General features: G+C 38.8%; 2 protein-coding genes across 5 annotated transcripts in view; one reads left to right on the top strand and one right to left on the bottom strand.

Annotated features, from left to right (window-relative positions):
* Positions 1–681: 681 nt before the first annotated feature.
* MCM4 (minichromosome maintenance complex component 4) lies at positions 682–16,169 on the bottom strand. 3 transcript variants are annotated; one of them, XM_025172383.2, is made up of 17 exons: positions 16,045–16,169; positions 15,036–15,142; positions 12,501–12,659; positions 9,539–9,699; positions 9,275–9,376; positions 8,871–8,966; positions 8,694–8,789; positions 8,031–8,169; positions 7,439–7,659; positions 6,923–7,043; positions 5,977–6,236; positions 4,927–5,292; positions 4,332–4,459; positions 3,142–3,349; positions 2,000–2,228; positions 1,687–1,820; positions 682–1,080 (listed from the first exon to the last, which is right to left on the bottom strand). In XM_025172383.2, exons 2-17 carry the CDS (start codon positions 15,127–15,129, stop codon positions 988–990), a joined length of 2,607 nt encoding a protein of 868 aa, XP_025028151.1. In that variant the 5' UTR covers positions 15,130–15,142; positions 16,045–16,169; the 3' UTR covers positions 682–987. The 3 variants fall into 3 exon arrangements, with proteins under 3 accessions (XP_025028151.1, XP_007437046.1, XP_025028149.1); XM_007436984.3 differs by lacking the exon at positions 16,045–16,169 and adding an exon at positions 15,274–15,394; XM_025172381.2 differs by lacking the exon at positions 16,045–16,169 and adding an exon at positions 15,262–15,359.
* PRKDC (protein kinase, DNA-activated, catalytic subunit) overlaps positions 15,935–17,297 on the top strand; it is a 123,408-nt gene continuing 122,045 nt past the window's right edge. The window contains exon 1 of one of the 2 annotated variants that reach the window (XM_088130629.1): positions 15,935–16,165. In XM_088130629.1, the coding sequence (XP_087986755.1) occupies positions 16,000–16,165 (166 nt within the window). In that variant the 5' untranslated portion in view covers positions 15,935–15,999. The remainder of the gene's footprint in view (positions 16,166–17,297) is intronic. The other variant, XM_088130628.1, reaches the window with a different exon arrangement.

The following is a 17,297-nucleotide window of genomic DNA, read 5'->3' as shown; positions in this document are numbered from 1 at the left end:
CCTGTACTTCTGTCATAAACTACAGCATTTATAAGAGTACTATATAAGCTTGCTTAGAAGTTGAATTAAATATGGTTTGTTGATAAAGGTGAGTAGGATACCAACCTGCTATACTAAAAAGATTAAAATCATTTCCTTTTCTATAATCAGAACAAATGTTTTTTGGAGGAACCAAAAGGCAGAAAACTAATTTGCTCCTCAAAATATTAAGTTATCTCCAATAGAAGAGAATATATGTAGCTCAGGGTTGAACTTTGGAGTCCTTGGTGTTTTTTGAGCTTGGTTGTTTGCTTGCAGATGTTTCGTTACCCAACTAGGTAACATCAACAGCACTGCAAGCAAACAACCAAGCTCAGGGAGCACCAAGGACTCCATTAAGTTATCTTTCATATGTTGGTGTTGTATCATAATGGTTCAGGACAATAATAGTTTGTGAGGGCTATCAAGCCTAACTATTAAAGCACAGTAAATGACATTGCTATATCATGCAAAGGTAATGAGCTTATAAATATTTGAGAGGATGGAAAATTAAAACAGTTAAAAATGAAGGTTTGTCCTGTATACACATGAAGCTTTAAGAAAGGTGGCAAGAGTCGCCTGCCCAGTCTTCCACCTGAATTGTTTGTTTTCTAAACATGAAATTAAGTACAAAAAATCAGCCAGACACAATTACTTGAAGTTTGTTGTGACTGATTGTATTTTTATTATAACAGCATTTAAAAAGCTTTATATAATAATGACTGTAGCATTACTTCCAACAATCTTTGAATTTCCATTTGCATTAAACCACTATCCATGGTGTTTAAATGTATAGAATTTACTCAGTTTAAAATCCTAAGGAAGTGTGTTCGTGAAGATACAATCCACTATGCTTTAAGTATTTACAGTTTTTAAAAATTAAACATTTGGCATTAATGTTAAGTGGTGATGCTAAAAGCCTCTGTTAACAAACAGTATCGTTAAATTACTGTCAAAATGGTGATTGATTTAAAGCAGTCTCACAGTCCTCCCTGTCACAGTCAAGAAATCATCATCAGCCAGTGCATGAAGTGCTTCTTCAAACATTTCCTTAGTGATAGCCTTAAAGAAAAAAAAAAGAACAAATATGAGTTTTAATTAACCTGCATAATATCAGCAAGCGTTGCTTTATCCCATCAGTTTTCCTTCACTGATCTTGAATTCAGGATTCTTTAACTATAATTCAAAATGTACATACAATCTATAATTTATATAATAGATTTAGATATCTAAAACATTTTAATACTTCCTGAAGTATTAGTGATAAAACTTTCTGAAAAACATGATCAGTCCTAGTAACACAGCCTTCTCCAATCTACTGTAAATCACATTCCATGGTGGAATTATGATCCAAGAGTTCTTAGAGAGTACCAGGCTGGAAAAGCTATTCTAAAATATTTTTGTGCTCAAATTTATGCAGACGAAATGGCCTCAAAAATGGATGGCCAGTGTTCACCAAAACAGACACCACTGTCTTGCATTTTCTGGCTGCTCATGAAAAATGTGAATACATTCTTATAGCAGGATAAGACACAATATTTAATTAGTAGTTATGGCTTTTCAGTAGCTATGAAATAATAAAAGTAGACAAAACATTGAAAAATAAATATAAGTGCCTTGTTATATGTAGACGAAGTATACGAGCTCTTAAGCCTGTATCAAACTTACGGTTTCAGACTGTGCGCGAAGATCATCAAAGAGCTGTTGATATTTTAGAGCTGGTGTTTTACCCTTAGACTGAATAAGCTTCTTCAAAGCTTGAGCCAATTCTTCTTTGCGCTTACGGGCAGTGGCACTCATCCCTTTTAAGAGCAAAAACAGAAACAAGTCATAGAAATAGGATTCTGCACAACACTCCAGTACAACAAATGAGAACTCTGCGCAGATTATGGCATCAAGCATTTTTAGTTTTATCATGTGAAAATATTTAAACAACACATTTAAGCAAATACCAAGAGAACATGTATTATTATATGAAGACCTGTTGTGAGAATAGATATGTCCACAATTCCAGTCCTTGGATCAGTAGCAGACTGTTTTAAAGCCTCACGGTGAAGACGTTTTGCTTCTTCTACATCTATTGTTTCCACCTTTGCAGAAAAACGTACTTTAGCATGAGCTTCAGCCAAACGGATCAAAGATTCTAGCTGTCGAGGATATGCTGAAACCATCCCTTTACCACTTCCAACTTTCCTCATATCCACGTATGCCTAGTGGAGAAGAAAATGAGATTATATTACAGTGTTGTTTGTATATAATATGCACAAGGATTACACATTTTAGAGAAGATATAAATGAGAAAGAGAATAGAACTATTAAAAACACCAGTTCTACTATTTAATCCAAACAGTGGCTAAATTGTTAGCCTCAGCCACGGGGGGGATAGCAGTATGTCATGCAATTTTCAATATTTATGGGATCAATTGTCCTCCCCTTTTAATATTTAGTTGAACATGCAGCTAGAGCCATGTTGGCAAGCAATTCCCTTAATTACTGTGATTCCATCCCTCTAGCATCCATGCATACAGTTGCAGCAGAGGCTAACTATCCGTCCATCCATCCCCCCCACGCACACAGCCAAGTCTGTGTGTGGCTATTAAGATGTTGAGCTGATGCATATGATGTTTGGGGCAGAGTTCTTCAAAACAATACCCAAGTTCACATGTTCAACTAAGCAGTCTTAGATTAATGCATGAAATTATATTTTAAATTAATACTGACTTAAGGCTCCAATCAGTTCTAATTCATGTTTCTTTGCCTATTCAATAAATTCATTTTGGAGGGCATATAACTTTAAAGAGCACTTAAATGGTGATCTCTCTCCAACTCCAATGTTCTGGAAGATGCCACAATAATTCTTTTTCCTATGGGATCACCTGTTTACACAAGGGTGCTCTACCCATCTCTGGATTTAATCAAGAGCTCAATTCCCCTATGCCTACTTTTTGTATTTAGCTATGCTTTTCAAGTGAAATACCTTTTTGTACTCTTGTTAAAGAGGAGTCACTTTGTAATTAATTGTATTTATTTCCCATTAAGAGTTTTAAGTGGCTCTGTTAGACTCCAAAAACAGATGGATACTTAAAAAGTGTACAAAAGTTAAATGTTTTAGTGTGTTTGTACCTCAATGAGTGATTGACTTGCTTCTTCACTCAGTTTGGGATTGATGTAATTACGAGCATAAGCTATATAGTCTCTAAGTACTGCCATATCCATGTATTCCTCTTCAACCTGTTCTTCAGTTTGGTAGTATAATGAAACCAAATGATGAGCCAAACGTCTATCATACGTTTCATCACGAGGATCCAGCATAAGGAAAATGAGATCAAATCTATTTGGAATAAGGTAATATGAATAATTTTTCCACCATTAATATGATTGCTTCTTGAGTAATGACAGCATTAATTCCAAGTTATAAAAAATTGAATCATTTTATTAGCTTCTGGAATGCAAATTTCATCCAGTAAATTCTGGAAGTTAGAATTTTGTTCTTGTGTTATGGCATATATTCATTTATTTGATTTCTATCCTGCCTTTCATATGGGAGCACAAGACGACATATATAATACTCCCTCCTATTTTTTCCCACAACCAACTCCTTGTTAAGGTAGGTTGGGCTGAGATAGGAGTGATTGCTCAAGCCACCCAGTGAACTTCTTTGATTAAGGACACACTAGAATTCCCATAAGCTACAAATCTGAGGTCTAGTAGTGGCATATACCCTATTGCTGCCTCCTTAAATTAAATATATAAATTTTCCTCTGCTCCAGGAAAAGGCATGGCTTCTTTAAGGAGTAGCTACGGGTAGTAAGAGGGCGACCATACCAGATTTGAAGCATTCTTGCCTGCTTCAGATCTGAATATTGTAAAACATTACAGTTTAGAATTTGGTGAGCCACAAGCCCAAAGAAAAACCATCAATTATTATCCGTATATATAAAGAGATATCAGTTTTAAAGAAAAACCAATTGTCCCCTATAGCCTTCAAAATGCCTCCTATTGGAGTATATTAAGAAAGCAATATAGAAAGGTCAGTGAAAAAGGTTCCCATCATCTGAGCTTAACAACAGTGTCATCCTCCTCCCATCTTGGGTCAGCAATTGCACAATCCCAGGAAAAGATACAGTAGCTTTAAAGAGTTACAAACAAGTGCTCTATGAGTATTCCCTTATACTCCAATGCACTGTTTTGCCTTTAAATCCAAAGTACTGTACAGCCTAGTAAGTAATGAAAAACAATCTTCAGAAGAGAAAAGAGTAATTTTATACAAAAATAACTGGTAGCAACTATAGTGCATATATTTCAGACTATACCTGGACAACAACGTGTGGGGGAGCTGAATATTTTCAATTGTAGTTTTCTTTGGATTCCACTGGGATTCTATTGGGTTAGCAGCTGCCAAAATGGAAGTACGAGCATTCAGCTGGCAAATAATTCCAGCCTGTTAGGAAGAAAAGATTTGAGATTCTCTTACAGTTCTGGATCTATTTTACATGAAAGCTGCAGCAAAAAGTTCTCATACATTTTGCCCTTTTATAAAAATTGTGTAAATGAACTATTTCTCAATCATTCTGTGTGACCAGAAACAAAATATGACAGTAGGAAATGCAAATATTTATTGTTTCTCCAGTCAGTCACACCTTTCTCAGGATACTCAATCTTTCTCTTATCATGCCCATAAACAAAAGCATTTTGGCTTTTCCTCCGTCATAACATTTAATTTTTTTTTGTTCTGCAAAGCTTGAGCTCTGTCATGCCTGGTTATTTGTCTTATCCTATTTGGCATGAATGATTCAATTTGAGTTATAGAAGTATCTGCACTCACATCTGGAGGCCAGATATAGAGGGAACAATATAAATGACCAGAATTAAAAAAAAGTAGCTGCAGATATTTTTTTAAGAGCTTACCTTGGCAATAGAGAGTGTTTGTTGTTCCATAACTTCATGAAGCACTGATCTTGTACTTTCATTCATTTTATCAAACTCATCAATACAGCAAATCCCATTATCACTGAGAACCAAAGCTCCAGTCTGTAGAACTAGCTGTCTTGTTTCAGGATCCTTCATTATGTATGCTGTAAGACCAACAGCGCTAGAACCTTTTCCAGATGTATACTGCCCTCTTGGAACCAGGTTATAAACATACTGAAGCAACTGTGACTTGCTAGTGCCAGGATCTCCACAAAGCAGAATGTTAATCTCAGCCCGGAAATTACCTCTGCCAGTGTGGCTGAAATCTTTTCTTGAACCTCCAAATAGCTGAAGAAGAATGCCCTGCAAAATAATTTCATTGTCAATGATTTTTCTGGCATTACTTCTCAGAAAAGCTCCTTGCATGCTGCTTATACAGACATATCTTATTGTCATCTCATTTACAAGCCTTTTAAAAAATACCCCAAAAATCTGGTTAAACCTCCAAATCACAAATTTTTAATTAGTTTAAGATGGATTTTTAAAATTTTGCTATGGGGCAATTTAAGATAGTATTAAAAACATCTAACAAGACAGGACAATTCCTCAGGCAGTTTCCTTATTTTTGAAATAGATATTACCTAGTTAAGTTTATTTCCAAGTTAAATATTTTATATTCTGTTTTGTGTCAAATTACGAATTACGATCTTATTTTATATATTCCCAAAATGAAGCACCCCCATTAATTTCCACTGAACCATCAGTATAACTGAAACAGATTTTCATCTATAGTAAACCAGATATAATTATAGTACACAAAATGCAATCTAAATGTCTTAAGTGAAATTCACTTTCTATACTTGCACCTAATTTCAATGTTTGAGATTTTAAACCACCATGGTTTATGTAGTGTAAGCCAACTTTACTCACTGTTGATCTTTATTAATTTATTTTTCATAATTTGACTGTTTTGGAATGCATGTCGATGTCTTTCATCAACGTGGCATCTGGTTCAGCTACTCATGTATAATTTTAAGTTTTGCTTACCTTTTTAATGTCTTCATGCTCATATATACTTGGAGCAAGAGCTGAAGAAAGTCTGTCATAAATATCTGGTTTTTGAGAAAGCACTTGAAGCATTTTTTCACGTTCTTCTGTAAACATTTTCTGTTCTGTTCCTTCTTCAAGTCCATGGAGACGTTTTGAATCAGTTTTGCAGTAATGAATAACATCAATGTGAGTCTTATAGACAGACCTTACACTGCTCATTCTTGGGATGACACGAACAGGAACTGCTCTGTAGATTCCTGATCAAAAATAAAACCACTAGATTTACTATATATAATGTATCATACAGTTCATTTTCTTAAAATATTAATCAAATAGCTGTCTACTTGGGCTAGATTATGGAGTCACAATTGGATAACTAATAGTAATGTTACTGCACAATACAATTATATATAGAACATATTATCTTAAGTAATAGGTAACAAATAAACATATCCACTTCATTGGTTATGTTTTTCATACAGGACAGCATATATTATAATAAGCAATCAACATGTGGAATTATTTTATTGAGCAATAGAAAGGTAACAGGTCCAAAATAACCTCCATCATTCTTGGATCTGTGAAATGAATAAATTAGGGGTATACACAAAATAGAAAAATTGTTCTGAACCTGGAACAAGTCACTGTGTTTTGGAAGTTCTGCAAAACTGTTTCGGATATGCCACAGTTTCAGCAAAAACAAATCAGGGAATGTTTCTGTTATTCAGGTGAAACAAAATCTGAGGAATCCTGGTGGGCACTGCCCCTTCTTCCTCTCCAATAGCTTGCAGCACATCATGTCCTCCAGGCTGCCCATCCCCCAGCTCTTCCCAGTACCTTCTCTTTCCTCCCTCAGCTGCTGTCACTGAAGTCCTTGGCATGTTTTTATTGTTGCCCACCCCGGCAAAAAAAAAAAAAAAAAAAAAAGAATCTTTTCTCTTACCAGTAATATTAACTCTGTCTCCAGGCTGAACTTTATCCACTAGATCATTGTGAGCAAAAAGAATAATAGTGTATGGTGTCTGACCAGCTGGCATATCTTCTGGAGATTCCTGTAGTTTGATCTGACAGAAAACCAGTGGAACAGAATATATTTTTCTATCATACTAGATAATTCCAAAATATTTATTTTTCTTCAGACAAAACTATTAAGAGCAAAAAGAAAGTTGTTTTCCTAGGCTGCATTGCTCTTAATATAGTAGATAGGATTCGGTTAATTCAGCTTTGGATAGGTCAAGAAAGTAGGATTTTTAAAGAAGGTGTAACTACAGTTCACAGTATAAAAGTAACTGCTTAATTGCAAGCCCAATTAGCATACAGCCCAAGGAATGAACATTTGCAAATCACTATAAATGTGGAATGAAAGCTAATGGAAATTATTTTAATAGTTTTAAAAGGTACAGGTAGTAATTTTTGAACAATGTCAGAATTTTTATAACCAAAGATAAGAGCAACGTACCATCTGTTTATCCGAGAACAGAGAGCGATTGTGAATCAAATTCATACTATGTGTGGTGTTACAATTCTTACATGCTGAAGGTTCAGCAATCCTGCCACGATCAATCTCAACTCTTGTTGTGAATCCACAGACCTGACATTTGAAGAAAGCTTCTTGCATTTCCGGAATTAACTGGGATGTTCTGATCACCATGCCGTTTATTGTGATAAGCTGATCAATATCTAATTTAAAAAATGCATTTTTAAAAACATATAGTTAATCATAATGTAAATAATTGCATCACTATAAATGGTATCTGGCATCTCCAAACATATCCCAAATAAGCTTGTAACATAAGATACATCCACAATATTCATTGTGGAATTATACATCTATATATAAGGTAAATTATTCTACTTCAACCAGTTGCTAATACATTAGGAAGTAATTTCCCAAATGGTAAGGTTAGTTTGCTTCTTCCCTTGAAGCAAATGTATTTGCTAAATTAAATTACATAATAGTGACAAAATAGGACTAAAACTCATTGGCATCTCAAGACATTTATATTTCTATGATAATATACAAATACAGTATTTGTATCAAAGCAACTTACCTTCAGGGTTCAGACTCCTCATGCTTCTTGTCTTTAATGCATTGTATGGCCTAACTTGAATTTGATGTTCCAGTATGGAATCAGGGTAACGATCAAAGAATATTTCATTAACACCCATATCAAATGTTGGGATTACTTCCTACACGAGTTAAAAATAAATCAAAAGTACATATTAATATTCTTCAGCACTAGCACATCTTTCCCATAAAAAAGAACTCATTCAACCCAACTGTATACTAGATAGGTTCAGAACTCACTTTATTAATGATATATTTGCTTTAAAACACTGGGGGGGGGGCATGTCTCAAGCAGTAGCTATATATTAGAGTGTGGTTTGTCTGGACACATAGGATTTTCTTTTTATTTATTTCTTTTAAAAAAAATAATGTCAGCTGCCCAGAGTCGTTCTGGAGTCAGGCAGCCTCTAAATCTAATAACTATATAGCAAAGACTCAAATGATTTGACTACATTCAATAAAATTTTCAAACAAAAATGGCTGTTCATTAAAATAAGCAGCTGAGTAATTCCTTATCACAAGAAACCTTAGAATTTCTACAATATCTTTATCATGCACATTAATGCACATCCAAGGCAATAAGTCCAAACTGAGTTAAACTATATTTTGGCTAAGACTGTTCTTGCACTAAAAATGACTGTATTACCTGAGGATAGCACATCAGCTGTCTGTAAAGATTTTCATCAAATGATTTTAGATGATCACAGTTTACATTCAGAAATGGTTCCCCAATTAGGTTTATCTGCAAGGTGAACAAAGATTGACAATTAGCATGCAAATCTTCCAACACAAGCCTAATTTAAATAATGGTACTGCAATATACCTCTTCTAGTCGCTGCATGTATAAAGGTTCATTAAGATCCAAGCCAATGTTTTCTTCTTCCTTAGCTGTTGGATCAATAAAACGCTGAAGAAACCTCTGAATATTTGAAAACAAGAGAATTCAGCTTCAGTGCCTGGACTTGACCAGCAAAATCACAACAGGATAAAAAATGTGATGATGGTCCTCAACCCAAATGCGTTTTCACAAATACTATTGATTTTATGTAATCGCAAGAAAGTACAACAATTAAATATAAATACCTAGAAGCATTAGACAAATTTATCGAGAGAAAAGCTTCTCATGCATACTGCATGTTTGGACTTCATGTTTATTACCATAATTTCAGATCAAATTGTGATGCAACATTATTAAACTATTCACAATGATAAAATGTAACTACTTACCTGGAACTTTTCTTTACATGAGGATACATTGACATCCGTTCCCCAAATCACAAGCTTTTGTCCAAGAGACTGTTCACTTGCCATTGCATCATCTGTTGCAGGCTAAGTAAAAGAAGAACTTATCAATATAAAATAAAAGGCTACAATTCTACATTCATTTATCCAGGAGAATGCCACTGAATTCAGTGGCTGTACCTTTTTCAATACATGTAGAGTTGAACTTTATGCAAACGTGTACCTCCTGAAATATATGAAAAAGCTTACCATATCAGAATGTAGATCCACCTGCCTGGTTTTGCGGACAGAGCCAAGATCAACCCGTTGTCGAATTGGAGTCCCTCGTGCACCACTCCTTGGTGTTCCTTCTATTCTAGAGCTAGGTGTGCCATACGTCAGAGGTGAACTAATATCAAAGTCTATAGGAACTGTTAAATTAGAGAGGAAAGTTTGTAACATAGGTTACTATTTTTTAAATACAGGCTTGATAATTTATTTCATTTCCTGCCAATATAAACTCTACATAATCCCACAAAACTACTTTATTTATTAGAGTTATATCCTCCACTATCAACAGACACTTGGTAGGTAACAATAACCATATGCCAATTAACACGATTAAAATTAAAAATTTTAATAAATTAAAATAAAATAAAAATTAAATTAATTAAAATTAAATTAAAATTAAAAATTGCAACATAAAAAATAAAAACTTCAGTCTGTTTCAACCTATCCAGAACCTGCCTGCCACCAGCTCCCAGGTCAAGACACTGACAGCATCTCCTGCACACATCTGGGGTAGCAATATATAATTGAATATCATCAATGTATTTATGATATTGCACCCTGAATTGACTACCTTTCCCAATACAGGTAGCCCTCAGTTTATAACGGCATTTGGGTCGGAATTGCCATTGCCAACTGACATGACTATAAAGGACATCACATGACTGTGTTGCTTAGCAACAGTAGTTCTGGTTGCTCTCATTAAGCAAGGACCATGTGGGTCATTAAGTGAGGACCTCACATCACTGCAACATCCAACTTCCTGCCGGCTTCCCCATTTACTTTGCTTGTGGGAAGCCAGCAAGGAATGTCAGAAATTGCGATCATGTGACTGCAGGGGCATTGCAATAGCCAGAACTCCAAGGACTGGTTGTAACTACTACTCACTGAGTGCCTTCGCAAGTTTGAATGATTGCTGAATGAGTGGTCATTAAACGAGGACCACCTGTAGCTTCCTGTAAACATTAAAGAACAAGGGATAAAGAACCAATTTTGGGGGCAATCCACAAGGGAGCAATCACCAGGTCAATCTCTCATTCCATGTCACCACTGACTGGATTCACCCACTAAGGAGTGGAATCACAGCAAAACAGGGCCTCCAGTCCTTGCAGATGGTCCAGAACAATACCATGGTCAGTGGAACTAAATGCCACCAAGAAGTCTAAGGGAGCCAGGAGGGATGTATTACCCTCCATCCCAATCCTGATAAAGGCTACTGACAGAGCAACAAATGGTATTTCTGTCCCATGCCCAGGTCTAAACCCTGGCTGAAAAGGATCCAAAAAATCTAGGGTTCTCTGGAGAATATACTGCCCACTGTCTCAATAACCTTCTCCCAAATGGAAAGGTTAGAAACAGCATGATAATTATTAAATTCAGATGGATCCAAGGAAGATTTCTTGAGAAGGGGGTACACTACAGCTTCTTTCAACACTGCATCACTTCCTTTCGAAGAGGTGCACTGACAACTTCCCAATATGTCACACACCCTGGTACCCCAAAAAACCCAGCCTGCTTTAAAATCAACAAAATCTAGAAGCTGGGATATGGGCTCCAAAAATGAATTATTTCCACATCAAAAAGACAATGCATTGAACCTCTGAAATATAAGGAACAACCATAAGACATCAGAAAAATATATTCTGGAGTGATTTGATAATGACCTGTAATATTACCATGTCCTGGGATCACTACTTAACATAGTTATCTGACATGGGCACACAAAATCCACCAATGGTCTGGGTTAAACCATTCTATTTTTCTCCCAGACTGGCAAAACTGGTGAGCTCCCAGAGAAACTGAACCAGGAAACATCAGAATGTTTCATCCCCAGAACGGTAAGTTTTGTACACAAATACTATCCAAGTCTGCTATTAAGGCAGACAATGCACAAAAATTAAAATGTACATATATATGTTAATTAATTAGATCTACTTGTTACTATTTTGCATGGTACGTATGGCTAATATGAACATATTGAAATACAGTATCACGTTATTTTGGAAGTTATATACAGTCGTACCTCGAGTTATGAATTTAATCCGTTCCGTGACTCTGGTTGCAACTCGAATTGGTCGCAACACGAGGCAAATTTTCCCATAAGGTTCAATGTAATTACCGTTAATCCGTTCTGGCGTGGAGGACAGGGAGGCGGCTATTGCTTGGAGGGAGAGTCAGGCGGAAAAATGGCCACGGGCCACGTGTCAGGCGCAGAAAAATGGCCGCGGACCACGTGTCAGGGGCGGGAAATGGCCGCGGACCACGAGTCACGGGAGGGAAAATGGCCACGGATCCGGTTCGTAACTCAAGGTGGTTCGCAACACGAGGTAAATTTTTGGGGCCAGAGCTGGTCGTAACACAAAAAATCCATAAGCAGAGGCGTTCGTAACTCGAGGTACCACTGTATTCAAAATTATGTATTTTTATGGGTTAAGCATGTGCTGAAATATTTCATAATGAAATAAATGAGAATTTGATGCCCAAAATTTAGGATTGTACATCTTTTCCTTTTTATTCTGTATTTGTATTAGTATTCTTCTTTTATTGATGACTGAGGAGCATCAATTAGAATTTATAAAGTTAGACAAATTATGTTAGAAAAAATAAAAAGAGAGCCAGTTTGGTCTAGTGGTTAAGGCACCAGGCTAGAAAGTGGGAGACTGAGTTCTAGTCCTGCCTTACGCATGAAAGCTGGCTGGGTGACTTTGGGCCAGTCACTCTCTCTCAGCCCAACCCACCTCACTGGGTTGTTGTGAGGAAAATAAGAGGAAGAAGGAGTATTAGGTATGTTCACTGCCTTGAGTTATTTATAAAAAAAATAATAAAGGTGGGATAAAAAATCTAAAACAAAACTTCACTGTGCATCTCAAAGCTATTTGACAAATAATAATTTAAAAAATCCTAGTAGTTTAATGTAATTACTGACATCTCAAGTTAAAGATACCTGAATTTTGGAATTGTGGTGGACTGGAAAACAGAGCATCCTGAACATTTGGGCTTTGTATGTCAATTGGTGGAGAAGTTGGCATTGGTTGCAAGTCTCCTGTAGAGTCATCCAGACGACTTCGCTGTGATGGAATGGACCCTATAGATTCAGAAACAGCTGCAACAAGAAAGAAACACTGTAAGGAAACATTATAATTGTATATACCTCATGTTTGAAGCTAATAAAATACAGATCTTTATTTTTTTCCTAAATAATTATTAAAACATTATAGAAAACAGTCCATGTACAGGTGAAACTCGAAAAATTAGAATATCGTGCAAATGTTCATTTATGTCAGTAAGGCAACTCAAAAGGTGAAACCAACATATGAGATAGACGCATTACATGCAAAGCGAGATATGTCAAGCCTTACTTTGGTATAATTGTGATGATTATGGCGTACAGCTTATGAAAACCCCAAATTCACAATCTCAGAAAATTAGAATAGTGTGAAAAGGTTCAATATTCTAGGCTCAAAGTGTCCCACTCTAATCAGCTAATGAATCCATAACACCTGCAAGGGGTTCCTGAGCCTTTAAATGGTCTCTCAGGCTGGTTCAGTAGGAATCACAAGCATGGGAAAGACTGCTGACCTGACAGTTGTGCAGAAAGCCATCATTGACACCCTCCATAAGGAGGGAAAGCCCCAAAAGGTAATTGCAAAAGAAGTTGGATGTTCCCAAAGTGCTGTATCAAAGCACATCACTAGAAGGTTATGTGGAAGGGAAAAGTGTGGACGAAAAAGGTGCACAAGCAGCAGGGATGACCGCAGCCTGGAGAGGATTGTCAGGAAAAGTGTTGGGGACTTTCACAAGGAGTGGACTGAGGCTGGAGTTAGTGCATCAAGAGCCACCACACACAGACGGATCCTGGACATGGGCTTCAAATGTCGTATTCCTCGTCAAGCCGCTCCTGAACAACAAACAACATCAGAAGCGTCTTACCTGGGCTACAGAAAAAAGAACTGGTCTGTTGCCCAGTGGTCCAAAGTCCTCTTTTCTGATGAGAGCAACTTTTGCATCTCATTTGGGAACCAAGGACCCAGAGTCTGGAGGAAGAATGGAGAGGAACACAATGCACGATGCTTGAAGTCCAGTGTGAAGTTTCCACAGTCTGTGTTGATTTGGGGAGCCATGTCATCTGCTGGTGTTGGTCCACTGTGCTTCATTAAGTCCAGGGTCAACGCAGCCGTCTACCAGGAGATTTTGGAGCACTTTGCGCTTCCTTCCGCAGACGAGCTTTATGGGGATGCTGACTTCATTTTCCAGCAGGACTTGGCACCTGCCCACACTGCCAGAAGTACCAAAACCTGGTTCAGTGACCATGGGATTACTGTGCTTGATTGGCCAGCAAACTCACCTGACCTGAACCCCATAGAGAATCTATGGGGCATTGCCAAGAGAAAGATGAGGGACATGAGACCGAACAATGCAGCGGAGCTGAAGGCTGCTATTGAAGCATCCTGGTCTTCCATAACACCTCAGCAGTGCCACAGGCTGATAGCATCCATGCCATGCCACATTGCAGCAGTCATTGCTGCAAAAGGGCCCCAGACCAAGTACTGAGTACATATGCATGCTTATACTTTGCAGAGGTCCGATATTGTTCTATTTCCAATCCTTGTGTTATTGATGTCATGTAATATTCTAATTTTCTGAGATTGTGAATTTGGGGTTTTCATAAGCTGTACGCCATAATCATCACAATTATACCAATTTTTCGAGTTTCACCTGTATTTCCATTTTATTAAAAGCTGACTTCTCATATTTTGATATAACAGTAACTTATATCTCCCAAACAGAGACAACTTAATCCTAATTACTGACCTGGAAGTATTTCATATTTAGGCTTATCAAAAAAAAAAAAAAAAAAAAAACAGGATGCGCAAGAATATAAATTGTATTTTATACCACTGAACTGGAATAGATAAACCTGGGGCTCTTCTATTATTTTGGACTTTAATTTCACAATTCCTTGCTACTAACCTGCTAGCTGAATTGATGACTAATATATCTGTTATAGAAAGCTGCTTCTCCTTGGCATAGGCATCATCCAATCACAGATTACGCAGGCAATTTAACAGTCTCTAGCTCCTACTTCCCTTAATACCTGTGCAGCGTGTAATGGGACTTCATTTTAACTAAACTGAGGATATGTATGGGATGTAAAACAGTTCACTGGCATAGCAGTAAGTGAATGCTTTTCATTATTCAAGCAATTACTATTGGAAAAGAGGAAATAAAGATAGGAAAACCTGTCTCTGCTCCATCTATTATTTAACTTTGGGTGAATATTACTACGCACGTGAGACAGATTTAGCACATCCTAGGTCAAGCCGCGCTACAAGAGGTATGGATTCCTAACGTTTGGACTGATCACTTAGCCAGGCTGCAGGATTCAAGAGATCACATCCAACCGATCACTCTGACTCGGAGAAAGGAAGGTTACCAAGCAGAGCCGTCTCCATTTAGCGCTCGGGGAACAGCAACTTACGGGTAGGGGCATTAGCGTTCCCGCCAGTTGGAGCGGCTTCCCCTTTACGCCGTTTTTTGCCTCGGCGACTCGGAGTCGATGCTGGCGAGGACATGACTGGGCGAATCCTAAAGGAAAGAGGAAGGGAAAGCACAGCTAACGAGGAGCATCGTACTAAAAGGCAGCAAGAATCAGTTGCAGTCCACAGACCTGCTCCGTTAGCCGCACCCCAAGCCCATCGCGCGACCTTTGTACAAACCAGCCCAATCCTCTTCGCGCGGCTCGAACTTTCGGTCCCTTTTCCCCAAAGCAGCTTGTCGTAAAGAAAAATTCCGCGCCAAATGCGATCAGGTGACCGCGCGTTTTCGCGGGCTTTCCTACCAATTGCAAAGCGGAAGAAACCACGTCTGCAGGAAAGGGGGGTAGCTAATAACCTCATCCCTCTTACGAGCTTAATATTTGAAGTGGTGTCTCTGTGTGTGGTGCATGAAACAATGAAAGGACATTTGTCGGCTTGGTGCAAGGGGCTGCTGACCAAATCATAAGCTCCCGTACGCTTCCAAGTACTTTTCTTCTATGTTAAGTTCCCTCTATATCCAAATAGTACCGCCCATATCTCAGAGAGTCTCCCGGCTATTCAGATGAGGAATAGCCAATTAATTTGAAGGGGGGGTGTCTTACGTTATAGGCTAATTCAGTATCCCGACGGATGTTTGGAGCAAGCGAGTAAGAGTGTCGCTTTTCCGCGTCCCCTAATCTTAGCCCGGATTCTCCCCCGCTTCCAGGCGGCAATGGTTTAACCTAGCAATAATATGCTCGCTGCTTCCTTTTGCTAGAGCCAATCCCGTGATGCTTCCTTCCTCCTGAGTGGGTTGGTTTCTTCCTTGGGCGTTTCTATTTCGCTCCTCCCCCGTCGGGTTTGGTTTGGCCCATTCCGACCCACTTCCCGCCTGCCCCGGGGCCTGCTCTTGCAGAGGCGGGCGGTATGGCGCCCTCTCTTGCGGTGCCTGGTGGGGGGTTGCAGGGCTACCTTTTCCAGCTGCACGACACTCTTCGGAGCGCAGACCCCGGCAGCGCAGCTCTCCATGGCCACAGCCTGATTCGCTCCGTAGCGGAGTCGTGCGTCCTCAGCAGTGGAGACGACCTCCTGGGTGTGTAAACAGTTTATCAAGCCGTGACCTGAGGTCTCGGTGAGGTACTCCTTTAAAAAAACAGACGGACTTCGGTGCGTGAGCAAATGGATGTAGGGCTTTGGGGCGCACACGCAGGCGATGCGCTTCTCCGCTCTCGGGCGCACGGGGAGCAAACAGCCCGGTGCGTTGCTTGTTCAGCGAGCCTTCCTGCGGAAGGTTGTAGCTGTTCTATCCAGTCGGATGAATGTTTGCTCCGGGTTCAGTTGTCCTTAATTTAGTAAAACAGACGGTGAAACAAAACTGCATACAGGACGGTAGACGCGCGGCCCTGCGTGGTGCAAGTTTCCTCGGATGTAGGTAGAGTTAGAATTGCACGCTCCTGCATTCGCAGACACACGAAACACGGAGTAACTCTGCTTGGTTTCAGCCTTCTGAGTGAATGAGTTGTGCAGGAGGACTGAGTCGTCCTTGTTGTTACCATGCTGTTATTACATCGTTTTGTGAGAGTATTCTTTAAAAAAAAAAAAAAGGACATTTATTTATGTGAAGCTGTTTCTCAGGGCTAAGTTCTTGCAAAGCAATATACAAAAAGCTATAGTAGTCTTGGCATCTTTTGATAAAGCCGCTGGAAACAGCTTTTGGTCTCAGCAGCAACAGCAGGGAAACCCAGTGTAGCCTAAGGGTTAGAACAGTGTGTCTCAATCTGAGCAAGTTTAAGACCCGTGGAGTTCAACTCCCAGAATTCCCCAGCCAGCATGCTGGCTGGGGAATTCTGGGAGTTGAAGTCCATGGGTCTTAAACTTGCTCAGATTGAGAAACACTGGGTTAGAATGTTGGACTGTGTTTGGAAAGATCCCACTTAGCCAACCATGGACTTGACTAGTTGCTTCTCAAGTCTTGCTGTTTCTCAGTCTAATTTGTCTTAGACTTTGTGAGAATGAAATGAGTGGAGGACAAAGTGGAGGAACCCATGTAAGCTGTTTTGGGCTCCAAGTGGAATAGAGGATGGGTTTCATGACTTGCTTGAATTGCGGTGGGGAATGAAGTCGCCGTGGCCTACAGCATTAGGATGACCACCAAGAAGGTTCTGCCTCTTACATGTACCTGGTTTCTAGCCAAGCACCTTAGCCACTACACCGAACTGACTCTA

The sequence above is a fragment of the Python bivittatus genome, unplaced genomic scaffold (genome assembly GCF_059951505.1).
Source record: "Python bivittatus isolate LINGU-HERP-01145 unplaced genomic scaffold, Pbiv_v1 ctg000840_np1212, whole genome shotgun sequence".
Classification (NCBI taxonomy): domain Eukaryota; kingdom Metazoa; phylum Chordata; class Lepidosauria; order Squamata; family Pythonidae; genus Python; species Python bivittatus.
This window is presented reverse-complemented; position numbering and strand designations above follow the sequence as displayed.